We start from the raw sequence: 17,341 nt of genomic DNA on the forward strand, positions 1-17,341 counted from the left end.
TTTTATTTCATTATGACAGCTTTATTCCATCCTTTTTTTACTCAGTAGGTATATTGGGGTTTTTACAATTGCTTTCACATTATACTTCTGGATGAAACCCTGGTCACCATGAGGGATTTTTGTTAATCATAGTGGGATTTTTTTCTAATGACTTCCATAATACCAAGAACTCACTCTTTTAATCTATGCAAATTAACTTCTATTTTCTGACCTTCATGTGTCATACTGCCTGATTTGTCAGGAGATTTCACTGACTTAGATAAGTTACATTTTACATCATGGAGTGTAAAAACACATGTAATATTTCTCAGAACTGGCTACTGATCTCTCCATATCTTAACACAGTGTTAGAATTTCCATGAAAGGGAATATCTCACATTTAAATGCATTCTGTGGTATAATTTGTGTCCAACTTCTGTGTTGCAGGTGTAGATTTGACATATGTCTGACCTCAAATCCATACAGCACTAATTCCAAAACTACAGTCCTGAAAATATTAGTGTGGAAAACAGCACCACTTGACAGCTCAAAAGCCTGACTATCACAATTTGTTTTGTACCCTGCCCTATATGTCTGACCTGTAACCCTGACCTGAGACTCAAATCAACCACAGATATTCCACAAGTTTATTCATGACAGCTCTCAGAACAAAAAATTTACTTCTTACTAAATATTGTTCTCTGGTTTAAAATCAGCTGTCCAGATTACATTGCTACCAATAATACACAACAATGCCAGTTCAGGACTTCCAGCTTAGTAAGTCATCCCCTTGCATTGTTCTCAGAAAGATGTTGATTTCCCAACATGAAAGTAGGAAAAGATAATGCTTTCACACTGTTTTTCTAGTCTAACGTAGACAATCATATGCTAATCACTTTCCTAGGGTAAAGCAAATGCCCTATAGAGAGAATTCCTACCAAGCAGGGATATTTGATGAATACTTCAAAGGCATTTGACCAAGTGGCTCTCATGGATCGCCCACAAATTATTGTCAGAGAAAACTTAGGTCCCTGCAAGTAGGAGGTTTTTCACATACAATGAGCACACCTACCCTTGTGGAGACTGTGGAGCAAGACAAGACAGATGTTAAAACTCCTCATGGACTTCCCCTTATTGTGTTGTAGCATGGGGCAGGTGAGAAACACTGTGGGAAACTGAAGGTAGCAATGAAGAAAGAGGAGATGGAATGAAAGTGTCTTAAAAGGAGCTAAATAAGTCCTCATATTAATACAACCCAATATACAGGGAAGAAAGAAGATATGGTGCTGTTGCTTATATTTTCCTAATAAAAAATATAAATTATTCATCCTTTTTAAATGAAATTTTGAAGGCAGAAGTTACCTGTATATTCCTGCAGCCATCAGTGAAATGCAGAGGGAAACAAGGAGGGATTGCCAGCGGAGGGTGGTATTGTATAAGAAAAAATATGTAGCTTCTCCCTTCTTATCTTGTAGTTACCAACCAGGGTAACTATAAACACAACAGTCTTTCACTCCACCCTTAGCTTTCAAGATAACCATCTGGAAAATGAATTCAGGTCAAGGATGTGGAGGACATGAGAAAAATGTCTGCTGTGGAAAGCAGCAGAATGAAATTAGGAGGTAGGGTGAACTAGGAAGATTAGAATGGAGAGAAAGTGGAAACAGAGAGGATGGAAGCCTGGGGAAAAGAAACCAGACAAGAGCCAAATGGTCACCAGGGCAGAGGATAAGAATGGTGCTTAGGTTAATAATAACTTGGTGGAGAATGTGAATTTAAAAAAAAATGGTGCAGAAGATCAGAGAGACATTGAATATTTAGGGTTCTTTTTGGACTGAAGGGGAAGGAACAGTAGGAATTATGTAAAACAGATTTTCTGACCCACCTTCTCCCTTCCTGTCATCTGTAAGCATGATCAGTGCTATGCGGTGGGTAATTGTACTCTAAATGAAGGATGCATGTTATAAACTGGAAGTAACTTAACCACAATTGATCCATTTTATACTGTGAAAACATTTTTGAACTCCAGTCCTATGACTTTGACCAATTCAGTGTGTTCTTTTCTGGGAATGGGTCATCTTTACCTGAGTATTTGTACAGTGTGCCTTGAATTGTTGAAGCCTAGATTAGGCATCATATCAAGAATTATGATTAAAAAATAAAAACCCGAGCAGGCTACTAACACCATTTATAACACTACACATAAAGGAACTTTTGCCACATCACAGATTTCTGTTCCAGAAATGAACAAATTCTAGATATTTTTTCTTCTTACACAGTCTAAAGATTTTTTTTCTTTAAAATGCAGTTTCAGCTTTCTAGACTTGATAAACTTCTAAGAATACATGGAATAATTCCTCCTGTTTAGTGTGGATTATACATATTCTCAAACCTTTGTGTGTAAATATTTGCCACACCAAAGAATCCCATTGAAAATACTGCTAGGATCTGAATGTGCTTTATTGAGGAGCCACAGTATACTGAAGTGGTACTCAAATGAATTTGAAAATTATTTACATGCCTTTTTATGGGGCATTGTTTCTCTTTGCTATCTACGGGAGTATCATAGAACCATAGCACAGCTGAGGAAGGGGCCTCTGGAGATTACCTAGTCCAACCCCAGAGTAAGACCTGGGTCAGCCTTGTAGAATAGTACACTGAAACAGCAAACTCTTCCAGAAATTTGAATCTGCAAGAAAGAAAAGTAAATGGAAGTGAGAGGTAATTGGCATTTCATAGAAAAGCAAGGTCACAACCTTACTAAATGATATATAACTTCTCAAGCTGCTTAATGAAAGTGGAAAAGCAATTTTAGACATGAGAACAACTTCACAAACACTGCTTCTGGAAACAACAAAATATACCTGTCCTCACAGAAAATAGTGAGACTGTATTAAAAAATCTCCATTTGGAATGGACACTAAGGACTCATCTAACTGATATTTCCCTTGAGGTTTATCAATAACAAAATGTCAAAATGGGAAAGAGCGACTGAACAATACAAACAAGAATTATAAATTGTTTTGAAAGAGCTAGAGCAAATATTTCCATATCCTTAGCCTGCATCAGCTGCATTTCCAACAATGTAGCGATGAGATGCAGAATGATGCCAAACTGGCATAAAGCTCTTTGGAAAGGATGCAAAATAACAGTTACAAAACTTTGTTTAAGTTTTAAGATAAGATATCTAAGATAAGATGACTAGTGATACAACGAACAAAGCATGATCTAGATAATGTCGCACTGGTAATGTTTTACTGAATAAACCATAAAGGAGTTTATTGGCGGTAGCCACAGCTTTGTGAGATTCAATGGAGGGATCCAGCAACAACAGTGTTGGGAAAAACAGCTTCTGCACACACACAGAATACATTATGTAAACAATGACAAGTATGATACCATCAGCTGAATAGAAAAGAAATGGGAATCTATCAAAAGCATGAAAGAAGCTTGTTAGATGAGAAGCAAATACTTGTAAAGTTGACATATAACCTACTTCTCAAAGCAACTTTGACAGAAAAATATTTCACAGAATTTCTCTGAGTTCAAACACAGTAGTTCATTACTAAAAGTAAAAGAAGCTAAAAGACCAATCATACAGAAAACAGAAGTGTTTAAATTACTTAAATAATTCTCTGTGCCTTGCAAGGCCTCAATAAACACAGCCTCCGTAATACTACTTCCAATTTTCCTACATTTTGTTAAGGAAATATTGGCATTAAATTTGTATATTTACTCTTCCTGGAACTAAATGTTATCACAGCCATTAACTTTGTTAATGACAGTTACTATCACACATACAGGTCAGGAAGTTCCAGGGTATGGTCAGTCAGGTCCATAAGACTCCTACTGACTGTCACTTGTCTCTTTCTGAAAAGAAAAGCAACACCCACCCTTTCTGGAAAAGGAGAGTAAGAAACTGTTAAAACAAGTAGCATAAAAAAATAGTTTCTACTATAACGATAATAAATTTCCATACATTTTATGCATATATTTTTTCTTTCTGGGTAGGTTTGTAATTTCTTCCCTTGCAACAGCTTCATAGTAGTTTTTTTGCAGGACCTTTTCTTGAGCCAAAACCTCTTGCCCACCAGATCAGTCCTGTGCCCAGGAAATGTGGTCATTTCATTCTCTCTCATGTGGTAAGTCTAGAAAATAAAACACTGCATGTCAAGGCATAATTGAAAGAAAAACTGTGGAAAAAAACCCTAACCTGAACAGCATTAGGCTCAGCAAGAAAGAGTAAGTATTATCTCATAACAAACCCCTCACAGAGGGAAAAGCTAAGCTGATATAAAGATGCAAGTGTGCCTAACATATTAGATATCTCCCTTCCTGCCTTCTCACTCACTACTAAACATCTTCTACCATTACCATAAAAAGAAACTCTTCTACCAGCTTCTCCTGCATTTCCCGTTTCTGATAGGCAACACATATTGTAAAAGACCATGTCTCAGCAGTCTTGCTTCATTTACAGGGACACTTTTAATAGCTTGAATTTTTTATAGCTGATAACAACAATGGTCAATTTAATTCACTACTCTGCTGAGGACAGTTTTGTGAGTCATAAATCCATCACTTAACTCTGTCAGCTAGATCTAGAAAGACCCTTTCCAAGAATCAAGACAAAAAAATCTTGTCAAGTATGGGAAGAAGTGTATTCCAGCTGATTACAGCTCCCCATGATGTAAGCTTGATGTTCCGGGAATAACAGAAAGCTGAGTATTGGTACGCAAGGAAGTGCATGATAATCTGTTTGAGCAGATGTGCTCTAGTCTTTATCTCCACTGACTGGAAGCTAATAATCAGCTTGCTGTATCACTGCCCACTAGGAAAAAAGTCATTTTAGTCCAGTTTATACAGTTGATGGTGCTACAGATTGATCATAGAACTATCAATACTAGCATAATTTATCAGCGATCATCCTGAAATTGCAGTCAGGCTAGGGTATTTTCCTCAAAATTATGTCGTATTACTTACTAAATGCCATGCTTTTTTTCATACTGTTATCTCCCTTATCACACTAAATAGTATCTAAATACAATAATCTCTTTAAGACTGTAAAATATAAAACATTTAAGAAGAAAATGCAGATGATGGGGTCAAGCAGTCATCAGGGTTATGTCTGTAATTTTTCATGTAAATGTATGCACACAATATTTTTTCCCATTCTAAATAATAAGTGTTGCTAGAACTTCATAACTGTGTGAACAGCAAAACAGCAAAACTTTTGAAAGACCCCAGAGAATGCTGGAGACATCTTTTCAGGCTCCTTGTTTTGGAAGAGAAAGATATCACAGAAAATGGATGAGTGTACTTCACCATTCAGTATGAGCAGGAATTTTTATAACTACTGTGTTAGCTTGACTTTAATGGCTGGTCAGTCTCAGTTGGAGACTACAGCTCAGTGCCTAACAGTAATCATGTTGGATCCTATCAAGAATCTAGTTAATCTATCTTATCTACGTTTATGGCTAGGATAGGGAAATAATATAAGGAACAGGAAAGAATAAGTGATTATGTTCCTAGTTTCCCATCACTGTGTTTGCACAGATTTTGTGCAAGAGGTTGCAATAGGAACAGGATGAATGTTGTGTTCCTTGATGGACTTAGTGTTCAAGAGTGTGTCAAATTCCTTCTTGTTCTCATATAAAGGAAGTAAACTTCCATATTTAAATTGGAAAAATTATTGTTCCATTCTCATGTAACAAGAAAAACTATAATTTAATCATTTTCTCAAACTTTCTGTCATCACTCTCTTTCAGTCCAAAAACTCCTAGTCTGTGTGATATTTCCTTACACAGAAACCATTCCATTCCTCTGCTAATCTTCACCACCATCTCATTTACGTTTCTAGTTTTACTATGTATTATTGCTATTGCAGGACCAGAGCATTATTAAATATGTATGATATAATATTTTAGTAAAAAGAAAAATTACTTTTCTTTCTATTCCTTTTTTATAAAGCACTAATGTTCTATTCCACCTATTCCTCCTTTGGATCATGCCGAAAGATTGAGCTGCATTTATCAGAAACTTATTCTTTCAAACTCTTCTTGTGAAATTGCTATTGCTCATTTAGAGCAAATAATTATCAGTTCATTGATACTATTTTGTCTTCCTATGATTACATTTCATCTGCAGCTTTGTTATCTACATTGAGCAGCAGGACACAGTTCTGCATCTTTTCACTACTAGTGTTAAGTGTTAACAGTTCCAAGCAATTCTGTACTATCAGCAAATTCTGTTACCTTATCACTTGTCCCCTTTTTCAGCACAAAATCAAATGGACAAACAGTCTTTGAAATTCTTATTTCTTTCCCTGATTTCTCATATTTTAACAAGCTATTAATACAGAATATTTTGGTTTTACTCCATGACAGCTTGGTTTCTTTAAGAGTAAACCTCATTAAAAAAAACTGTTGACTGTCTGTGGATATTGTATCAGCCAGATCATTCTTGTCATTGTGCTTATTTGTTTAATTGTGGGTTTTGTCAATTTGCCTAGCAGAAAAGTTAAACTTGCTGCAGGAAAATTGTCCAAACCTGTCTTCTAAAAACCTTTCTAAAAACTCTATCCTTTGGTATAGAGGCAAATTTGAACACTCAGTCACACAACCAGCACCTCAGAACCTTAATCTCTCACTTTAGTTTGAAATCCTGGGTCACTGATATCAGTTATTGGCTATTTTTCACAATTCAAATTTACTTTATTCTAAACCAAATTATTATTCCACATCTAATACTGTGTTCAGTTCTGGGCCCCTCACCACAAGAAGGATGTTGAGGCTCTGGAACGAGTCCAGAGAAGAGCAACGAAGCTGGTGAAGGGGCTGGAGAACAGGTCTTATAAGGAGCAGCTGAGAGAGCTGGGGTTGTTTAGCCTGGAGAAGAGGAGGCTGAGGGGAGACCTCATTGCTTTCTACAACTACCTGAAAGGAGGTTGTAGAGAGGAGGGTGCTGGCCTCTTCTTCCAAGTGACAGGGGACAGGACAAGAGGGAATGGCCTCAAGCTCCACCAGGGGAGGTTTAGGCTAGACGTTAGGAAAAAATTCTTTACAGAAAGGGTCATTGGGCACTGGCAGAGGCTGCCCAGGGAGGTGGTTGAGTCACCTTCCCTGGAGGTGTTTAAGGCACGGGTGGACGAGGTGCTAAGGGATATGGTTTAGTGTTTGATAGGAATGGTTGGACTCGATGATCCGGTGGGTCTCGTCCAACCTGGTTATTCTGTGATTCTGTGATCTAGCATTTACCCAGATTACAAATTCACTACATTTCCACAGCATTTGCTCCATTATTATTATTTTAATGAAACCCCAATAGAAACAGTGCATTACCCGTATAACAGCACTGTCTATGACTATCAGCAAAGTGAGTTATGTAGCAGTCTTCTGTGATTATAGTGGCTGGGTTCAGTTTTGAGAGAAAACTGCAAGAATTCCCAGTAGAAATTGGTTTCAAAGAAAAATTGGTCTGAAACAAAATTGGACATTTGCAAGCATGAGGACTGGGCACGGATCAATTCTTTCAGGGAGAAAATATTTTCTTAGTTTCAGACTTTCTTTTCCCTGATGAAGTCTTATTTATTCCTTATTTGCCGCTAAGGAGACACATCAGAAAGATGAATTGTCTATGAAATATATGCAAAAACAATAACAAAACATAGGTATTTTTAACTGTCTTGAGGAATATGTGTTTATTTATCTTTTTTATTTGATTTCATCTAGTGACTAAATGTCTTGTATTTCTTCAGTAAGAGAAATAAAATACGGTGCCTGGTCAAGAGTAGAGACAAAAATACAAATACTGTTCAACCAGAAAAACTCAAAGAACAAAAACACTATTTGTTTTCTTCATGAAAACTTTTTTAATCCACTCCAGGACTACTGATAATGTTTAGCCTTGATATGCAACAAGAACATTTTAAAAAATATTAATTTTAACATTTAAAATAATTATTTGTGAAATATTTTACCTACATTTTAATGCATCCATTGGCAGATATGAAGACAGAGCTTGGTTTGGCTAAACTCATTAGCAGAGAATGGAGCAGAGCCACCCAAGTTTCCTCACTTTTAATCGGAAGCCTACAGCTGTGCCTGGTGCATGCTGGCTGCCAGGTACCAATCTGGTTCCTGTGGAAATAATGAATACCAGAGAAAGACTTGAGGTTATTTTAAAAGTACTTCATGATTATAGTTCTCCACTTCACCAGGGTGGGACAGGCCTCTCGGGTAAATGCAGCTTCAAAATTATAAGGAAAACTGTTGGTTACACCAGTAGGAGAAATTACTCAAGACAACTAAAACTGGAAGTCAATCTTAGATGTTATAATCTCTGACATTATTGGTGTTGAATCTGACTTGCTTTTATGGGTATCAAGGTTTAGCCTCACCTGGCTAAATTTCAGCAGAAAAAAAACCCATACAGCTGAGCTTCCAAAATTCCCATCACCACCCCACCCTGTAGGGAGAGGGGAGAGAGAAATGTGAGGAAAGAGACTCATAGGTTGGAAATTAAAACTACAGCTTTCATGAACTGATAACAGTAACAATAATCATGAAAATAATTAGAAAGTAATAAAATATATACAAACATATGGGATCACACCCTACCCTCACGCCTCAGTGACTCTACGTCACCACAAATGCTGCAGAGCAGACACGAGAGAATGGGTTTGCAGCTAGGAAGAAGGAGCTGGATTCGGGAACACAAGGATCTGGGATCAGATCATATTCCAAGTATGATGTACATGGGATGGAATACTCAGTTGGTGAGTTTAGAGTCACCTGCCCTATTCACCCTCCTCACAAGGTGTGTCCCCCTTCTGCCAGCTTGAGGATGGCCTTGGTTAAGTACAAGCATTGGCCTTTTTGCATACCAATGTCCTGTGTTTTCTTTAGATAAGAGCACTGTCTCAAAAACATGCAGTTAGCTTTCAGAAAAATGAAGTTACTTAGAGCAACTGAGTTAGGCACAAAACTGACTGTAATGTAGCCCAAACCACAACAATGGGGAACATGAGTTGGCTGGCACTCTGATTTCTATACCTACATGGGGTACCAAAAATCTAGCTCTGTGCAGGGCAACAATTAGATCATTTTTGTGGTAATGCTGTGAGCCTAAGACTTACCAACAATTTACAACAAACACCTTTGAACTGAGATCTTGATGGCCTAAACTGTCTTTTTTCTGCAAGCAAACAGCTTGAGTTGGACTTAAACAACAGAGCAGTATTATAGGTGGAGAGACTCATTGAGTTGACCATTAAAAAGTCCGATTTAACCAATTTACAAGCACTTATACTTGGTGATTGAGTATCTTAGTGGTCAGTTTTGCCATTTGCATGTCTTGGTATTATATTTATTACATGCTATTGAATCTCAGTAAAATTTTTTTAATCCCGTCTTTAACAATATATAATTATTGTTGACAACAAACCAACTAGAAGAAGCACTTCTGGAGTAATTAACAGTGACCTATAATTAAACACTACAGTACTTAGAGATGGAGTGGTCCCTGGATAATATTGCTTTATCTTTAATGAGTGTTTATCGTTCTTGTTTGCTTCCACTGAGGCAGTTATCAAGGTTAGTAACAAAATTTCTTAATTGAATGGAAATATATAGAAGACACTGCCTTAACAGTAATCAGTTTGAAATATTCATGATTTAAGCATCATCTCAAAGCAAGAAGTCTTCTGCCCTACAAATTTTTAGCCAGTTTACCTACAAAGCTCAATATTTTCGAAGTCATACCTTGACGCTAAACAACGCTGTGATGTGTTCTAGAATTGTTCCTGTTCCTCTGTCTCTGAAAGGTAAGAGTATGTTGTATTAAAAGTTTGTCTTCTCCAACACATAAAGGGCTCAAAAGTACATTTTTAAACAAAAGCTTTGATAAAGGATTTCAGATTCCTGCCTCAGGTTTCACTGACAAGTCTCTGCTAGCAATTAAGTAACCCTCTTTGTTCCACATTCTCAAAATTCAATCTGATGCTTAAATTAAATTCCTAAAAGAATTAAAAGATGACTTTCCTAGCAAGTTCCCTAGGGAGTTTTCTACCTAGGGTGCTCTAAGGAAATAATCTGTGACTTTTGCCAATCCTGTCACTAGAAACAGTGGATTCCCCCACCCTCAGAAAAATTCCCCGCACTTCTAATTGTTGCAGACTGAAAATAAGATAATATATAGTGGGAACTTCATCTTTCCAACTATAATATGCATATAGATGCTTGTTAATGCTTACCTGATTCATAGAGGTAGTACTTATATGACTACACTATATACCATATGATTACGATACATAAAATATACAAACATAAAATATTAAAGAATGATCATTCTGTAAAACACAAATTTTATCCAGATGAAATCCTGATCTTCTCCACTGTTGCCTTGCATCGTGCTGCTGGCAAAGTCTTCTTAATTTGTTTTATTAGAACAATAAACCAATGTGCATGAAACTATTTGCATAAAGCATTAAAATAAGCACTGAAAATCAGAAGGTTGTGGAAATGGAAAAAAAAAAACGGATCTCATCTGGTCCCAGCCCAGCCCCTGTATTAACTGGTCTGAGTAGTTAAAATTAGGCAACCTCGGGAAGGGAGGGAGGTTAACATTTTTTAAATCCTAAGTAAAAATAGAATATTGATTGGGTTCAAATGAAGGTTGTTCTTAAAGTAACTTGTACTTAACAGTGCTAGAAAATGTATTCTTCCTGCCAGTCTAGATACTTCCTATGTTGAAACACAGTTGCACAAAAATCTCTAAGAGGGACAAACTATTACAGATGCCTATCTGGTAGATTTTTAGGTGTAATGCAACAGTAAAAAAAATTCTGGGAAATAAAACGTAATTACGGAACACTTCGACATGCTAAATATGTAACCGGACCAGTTATTTGTGAAGCTGGAACAGTTGTTTGAAAAGTGCATTCACTCACTGTCAGTTCTTGGCCTGGTTATAACTGTGTTCAAAACAGCATTTCCCAGCAGCATTTCTTGTTCTCCTTCCATGCAGCACCTTCCCTCCCCCACTCCCAAGTGGGCATCAGATCGTGCCAGCCCTGAACACTGCTGCACTTTTACTGCTGAGTCACATCATTTCACTGCTGTCACAGAACATCATCATCACTGCTCTGAGAGGAATACTTCAACAGCAGAGGTTTGGAATGACAAGAGAGAGGGACTTCCAAGACATACGCAGTGGAAAAGCTGAGTATAGTACATTCTTTCAGAACAGGCTGTCTTCCTTTACAAAGGAAATTCCATGAGTTTCTAATCACTGATTTGGAAATAGCAAAATTAGCTCTACTCATGTTTTCACCTCTGCTGACATGTGAGAACTCCGGAATGCCCAAAGGATCGATGTTTGGAAGCAATGGGCACTAGAAGAGACTTCCGTTGTTTATCGTGGTGCTACTGAAGTCTTCTGGGGTTGACAGATGCTACTCCAGAAGGTTAATAAGATGAAGAAAGCTCTTCCAGCTGGACCGTAAGAGGGATTATGTCTGAGCAGCAGATAAACAGATTATTCCAGAAACAGACACTGCTTTTTTTTAAAACTTCGTCACTCTTGTCTTACCACTCCAGTCCCTGTCTCTGTCTATTGGTCCCCTGGGCTGGAAGTGTGTGTGTTGGAGGAGTTTGTCCAGCTCTTGCATTCTGGCACCTGTTGTTCTCTTTGTCTAGTTGCAATTCATTTTTGTCCAAGGCTGGCGACACCTGAAAAATAATTTCAAAAGAGGAAAGACATTTGGGTATTTTAGTTCTTTAAGGAGAAGAATTCTTCTACTTGACCTAAATATTCTTATTTCCTGCACGATTGTTCTTGAAAACTGTGAATGATCAAGAGACAGCATGCATTTGAAAACTGGATTCATATTTTTGATCATTTGCCTTGCTCTCCAAGTTCAGGGGGACAGAGGTAAGTTAATATATAAGAGCTTTATACTAATTTACACGGCAGATACTGAAAAAAAAAGAGAGTAGGATATTTTCACATTACAGAATTGTTTGCTTGGAAATATACAGCTAGAGACTGTATAGCAACTGACATTGCTATAAAGTTGGAAAATAAAACATGGGCAAGATTTCTTATGCACGTTTCCCAGGTTTTACAACCTTTCTAAGAGATGCCGTTTAGTTTTGTTTTAACTGCATGTGTTCTATTATGAAAAAATATGATTTCAAAACCAATTATACGGAAGGGGCAAAATAGCTGAAAGGACATCATGTTGTTAAAGATGGTCTGCTATCCTTGAAATGAAGGGAACATAGTAGAATATGACTTTGTGTTTACTAGCCATTGTCAGAAATAAGTTCAAAAAGATATACTAATTCTGGAGGAAGAAACCATATTGGCACATATACAAAACATAGCAGTACTAGTTAGGATAACTGTAATAATAATTGTAAAATTACTTGCAAGAAAACAACAGGTTGTTATTGTTTGCTTTAAAAATTCACAGCACTTTTAAGTTTTTTTCAACAACAAAAATAAGCCAAAAGGCGGTGATGTGTTTTTTCCATGTTCTGTTCTATATTCAATAGCTTTAGAGCTCTGGGGAACATGTTTAATTTTAGGGAAGATTTCTTACTAACCTTTCCACCTATACTTTGATATTTATATAATTGAATTAAAAATCAACATTACAACTGTTTCATGATTGCACAAGTGAATGGCCTCCTATTTTATGTCAATCACAGGCATGTTAATTAAATGCAAAGAAATTAAATTAATAAAAAGAAGTTTCCTTGATGGTATTTAAATATTTGTCAAAGAGGTGGTGTGAAACATAGTCCACTGTCAATACTACTTGGAAAGCTTTATTTACCCATCATGGGGTTTTTTTGATCTTGCTTTTCTTTGCACATATTTTATTTAATAAAAAATAGAAAACTTCCCTACTGTGTCTCACTGAAATTATGTAAATCTTCTGTAGTGGACAACTACAGTACTGAAAAAAAATCCTTGGGAAAAATGTTGGGTAACACTAGATTTATATTCTGTTGCTCCTTGTTTTTACTTTTTAGTTTCCTGTAAATATAGTCATTTAATCATTAATGATATTTTGGAAATGTGGCAAAAAAAAGAGAAAATCAATGATAATTCATGTCTGACAAGAAGAAAAGTCATATCAAAATGCACAGGGTTTTGCATTTTGGTAGCATATCCCACAATAGAAAGAGATACAATGAATTCCATGTAATTATTGCATGCTTGATGGCATCATTACAGTCCATATTTAAAATTGTGAACTGAGAAAGTGAAAACAAAAAGTGGGGTCACAAAATTTCACCCGTTGAAAGCTGTGATTGTATGCTACAACACATTTCCCATAAAAGATTTCGGCAAAATTCTGGGAGGATATCATGACAGAGAGAAATGCAGAACTGTATATTATCCTCCTAAGAGATATAGCAGATGGTCTGGTGCATAGGATGTTTATCAAAACCCAGGAAGCTCAGGAAGAAATGTTGAATAATAAATTTTGAATAACATCTTGCTTATTTAGCAGTCTTGGAATTCTCTCATTTTTCATGCTTCCAAGGGAAAAAATATTTTTTTCTATACATGACTGTGACAAATAATTGGCAAAATTACTTCCCACCAGTTTTATAAAGTAGACGTGGTATGTGCAAATGCATAATGATTACTTCTTATTACCATGTAGTCATGCCATATATATTATTTCAAAACTGTGCTATCTCAAATATACACACACAAATCTCAGAAGATGTAATGCTTGAGTTAAGAAACTTTTTTTCTGGAGTAGACCAGAGATGCTCCTGGAGCTGTTATTTTATGAATTAACATTAGGGTCAGGTACTTCCAGAAAATATTTTCTAAAGCACCACGTCCTCCCAGTAGTCTGTATGCTTATATTAATCACTCATTAGCCATCCTAACATAGATAATTTGAGGCTTTCGTGCTATTCAATTTTGCAGCGCATGTCAACTGTGACAAACTAGGAAATAAGATAGAAAATACTCCCATTTTAAAAGAATAAACGTGGGGTTAATCGGTTGATTTTTTTCCTTCTCTCACAATCAAAACTATCTTAAATTCAAATTCCTGTTTTACTCACATCTCTACTTCAAGATTAACAAATGGGTCTTGCTCAGTAATGTCTTTGGGTCCTTCTTTTCCCTCCTTGTTCTATGACATAAAGAGTCCTTCTTCCAGTCATTTGCGAAGCTTTCCAACAGCACCTCTAATTCCACAGCAAACAAACATGAAACTGTAGGGAGCAGTATAAAAACTAGAAATAGAGTGTTTATCTTTGGCCGTGACTAGTGCCAGACTCCAGGAAAATACCTCAGGATTTGAACTCAGGTCTTTGCCACTGTCCTGACACAAACTATTTCTGACAATGGAAAGGGAAAGTGAGGGGGTTAAAATCTTTGCGATAGAAAAAAAAAAAAAGGTAAAAAAAACAGCCTACATGCCCAATATAACTGTTGAACTGCAAACCACTGAAAACCTACACTACCTAACTAGGAAAATAGAGAGGAGCTTTGAACTCCTCAAACTGTACATTGATGTTGAGTGTATCCTAACATGAGACTGAGAACATAAGGGAGTCAGAGAGCATTCAAGGCTGTTCAGAGTTATTTTTTATTCAGCGAGTAAATATCCTGTTTATTTGGTCATTCTTTAGGACACAAGGGCTTTGTGTGTGCTCTATGAAATCATTTTAATTCATTTTGACTTACCCCTTCCCGGTCGGCTGTTCCAAGTCAGCAATAAGTATTGCAAATCTTGATTACTATAACTGCCTTTGAAAAAGGGGTAAGAAAATTTGAGCCAAAGTAAGGGAAGTCAACATAAATCTTCAAAGAAAGAAAGAAAAAGAAGACATCTGCTTTATACACTGAGATTATTTTCTATTTTCACAGATAAAACAAGGATTACCAAGTTAAAGCTAGCTTTCCTGGTTGTGCTTATAAACAAAAGAAAAGTAAAACATTTTCCCCCCAATTAAATGTATCACTGGATTATGTGAGGGTTTTAATCTTATCTATTTCTTGGGTAAAAGCCAAACTTGAATAAAAACACTAGAATATTGTCGCTGAATCTTAAGGCTTAATTTCAGATATAATCACACCCAAATCATAGTGATTAGTAAACGGTATGTGAGTGAACAGCTAGGTGTGTGAGATTTTTTTTTCTCTGAAAACAACTGTGGTCAAAAAGATTACTGTAAACATTAAAGGGGTTTCTCCATTTGCAGGGCATTCATTTACAGGCTACAATAAAGTAAATTTACTTGTAATCTTAACATGCTAGAAGTCAGATTATTGTTCATGCTATTCTTCATTTCTATGCTGGTTGTAGTGTCCTAGTGGCTTCTGCAGTTCACTAAGTGACATGGCCAACACTCAGCAGACTTAGCAAACACACTGTCTTCTTCCCAGAAGGAAAACTGTGCATGCATTCTACTGCATTATACCCTTTAAAATGTTTAAAATATATTTTGTCCCCTCTGCTTTTGTATTTCTATCATATTCCCGGTCCCTTTGTGATTAAAATTAGAGTCTTCTACTCATTCTCTTTCACAAAATTCTTCCATTTTTTTCAGTGTTCTGTCCTGCACACTCCATGCACTTTGCAAGCATAGCTGAGTTTCAAATAATTTCTTCCCCTTAGGAATGTGTGATACTAAACAACAAAAAAGAAATATCTATATTTCTTCCTAAAAAGAAATATCTATCTATATGTTTGCTATTATATACAAATATACTGACATTTAGTCACTACCAGCCTCTATTTACAGGACAGACACTACAGAATGGTAGTATATAAGGAAAACATTAGATTTACAATCCTGTGAGAGTACTGTGATGCCTCCCACAGCATAGGTGTGTTGATATACTCTTACTTAATTGTACCATGGCTTATCATAATATGCATGCATACCACCAGTTTTAACCTTACAATGTACCTTTCTGACAGAGTAACACAGCCATTCACATTTCGTAAAAACATCAGGACCTAAAGTATAAACTGAAACTGAAGCCCTGGCCTGCAAGAGGCATTGCAGTCATAAAGGAGGACAGTATCAGAATTTAGCAGGCTGATTCTCACATAGATGCCTGCAAATCAGTAGGACCCAGAGTCATAGCTACATAGCTAAGATACTTAGGCCACCATGTTTATCTTTTCGGTGGTAAGGTTCTACAGGCTTTTAAATTTCTGCATCAGTGCAGATTCAAAATTACATTTTTCTTGGCCACTGAATCCTTTCAGTCCCTCTCTCAAACTTTATCCAATTGTATGTTGACAATATTGGTAACCCTGTTACCTGGAATAAGTTTTATTCAGTATGTTCCAGGTATTCGTTTTCATACAGGAGTCACAGAATCACAGAATCACAGAATCACAGAATAACCAGGTTGGAAGAGACCCACCGGATCACCGAGTCCAACTGTTCCTACCAAACACTAAACCATGTCCCTCAGCACCTCGTCCACCCGTGCCTTAAACACCTCCAGGGAAGGCGACTCAACCACCTCCCTGGGCAGCCTGTTCCAGCGCCCAATGACCCTTTCTGTAAAGAATTTTTTCCTAACGTCTAGCCTAAACCTCCCCTGTCGGAGCTTGAGGCCATTCCCTCTTGTCCTGTCCCCTGTCACTTGGGAGAAGAGGCCAGCACCCTCCTCTCTACAACGTCCTTTCAGGTAGTTGTAGAGAGCAATGAGGTCACCCCTCAGCCTCCTCTTCTCCAGGCTAAACAACCCCAGCTCTCTCAGCCGCTCCTCATAAGGCCTGTTCTCCAGCCCTTTCACCAGCTTTGTTGCTCTTCTCTGTACTCTCTCCAGAGCCTCAACATCCTTCTTGTGGTGAGGGGCCCAGAACTGAACACAGGATTCGAGGAGCGGTCTCACCAGTGCCGAGTACAGAGGGAGGATAACCTCCCTGGACCTGCTGGTCACGCCGTTTCTGATACAAGCCAAGATGCCATTGGCCTTCTTGGCCACCTGGGCACACTGCTGGCTCATATTCAGTCGGCTGTCAACCAACACCCCCAGGTCCCTCTCCTCCAGGCAGCTTTCTAGACAGACTTCTCCCAGTCTGTAGCACTGCACAGGGTTGTTGTGCCCCAAGTGCAGGACCCGGCATTTGGCCTTGTTAAACCTCATGCCATTGGACTCTGCCCAGCGGTCCAGCCTGTTCAGATCCCTTTGCAGAGCCTCCCGACCCTCCAGCAGATCGACACTTCCACCCAGCTTAGTGTCATCCGCAAACTTGCTAAGGGTGCATTCGATGCCTTCATCCAGGTCATTGATGAAGACATTGAACAGGGCTGGACCCAGCACTGAGCCCTGGGGAACCCCACTTGTCACTGGCCTCCAG

General features: G+C 37.6%; 1 protein-coding gene across 3 annotated transcripts in view; it reads left to right on the plus strand.

Annotated features, from left to right (window-relative positions):
- Positions 1-11,098: 11,098 nt before the first annotated feature.
- IMPG1 (interphotoreceptor matrix proteoglycan 1) overlaps positions 11,099-17,341 on the plus strand; it is a 56,747-nt gene continuing 50,504 nt past the window's right edge. The window contains exon 1 of one of the 3 annotated variants that reach the window (XM_069851354.1): positions 11,099-11,907. In XM_069851354.1, coding sequence (XP_069707455.1) covers positions 11,841-11,907 — 67 coding nt within the window. In that variant the 5' untranslated portion in view covers positions 11,099-11,840. The remainder of the gene's footprint in view (positions 11,908-17,341) is intronic. The other 2 variants (XM_069851353.1, XM_069851355.1) reach the window with 2 other exon arrangements.

This window comes from Phaenicophaeus curvirostris, chromosome 2 (genome assembly GCF_032191515.1).
Source record: "Phaenicophaeus curvirostris isolate KB17595 chromosome 2, BPBGC_Pcur_1.0, whole genome shotgun sequence".
NCBI classification, from domain to species: Eukaryota; Metazoa; Chordata; class Aves; order Cuculiformes; family Cuculidae; genus Phaenicophaeus; species Phaenicophaeus curvirostris.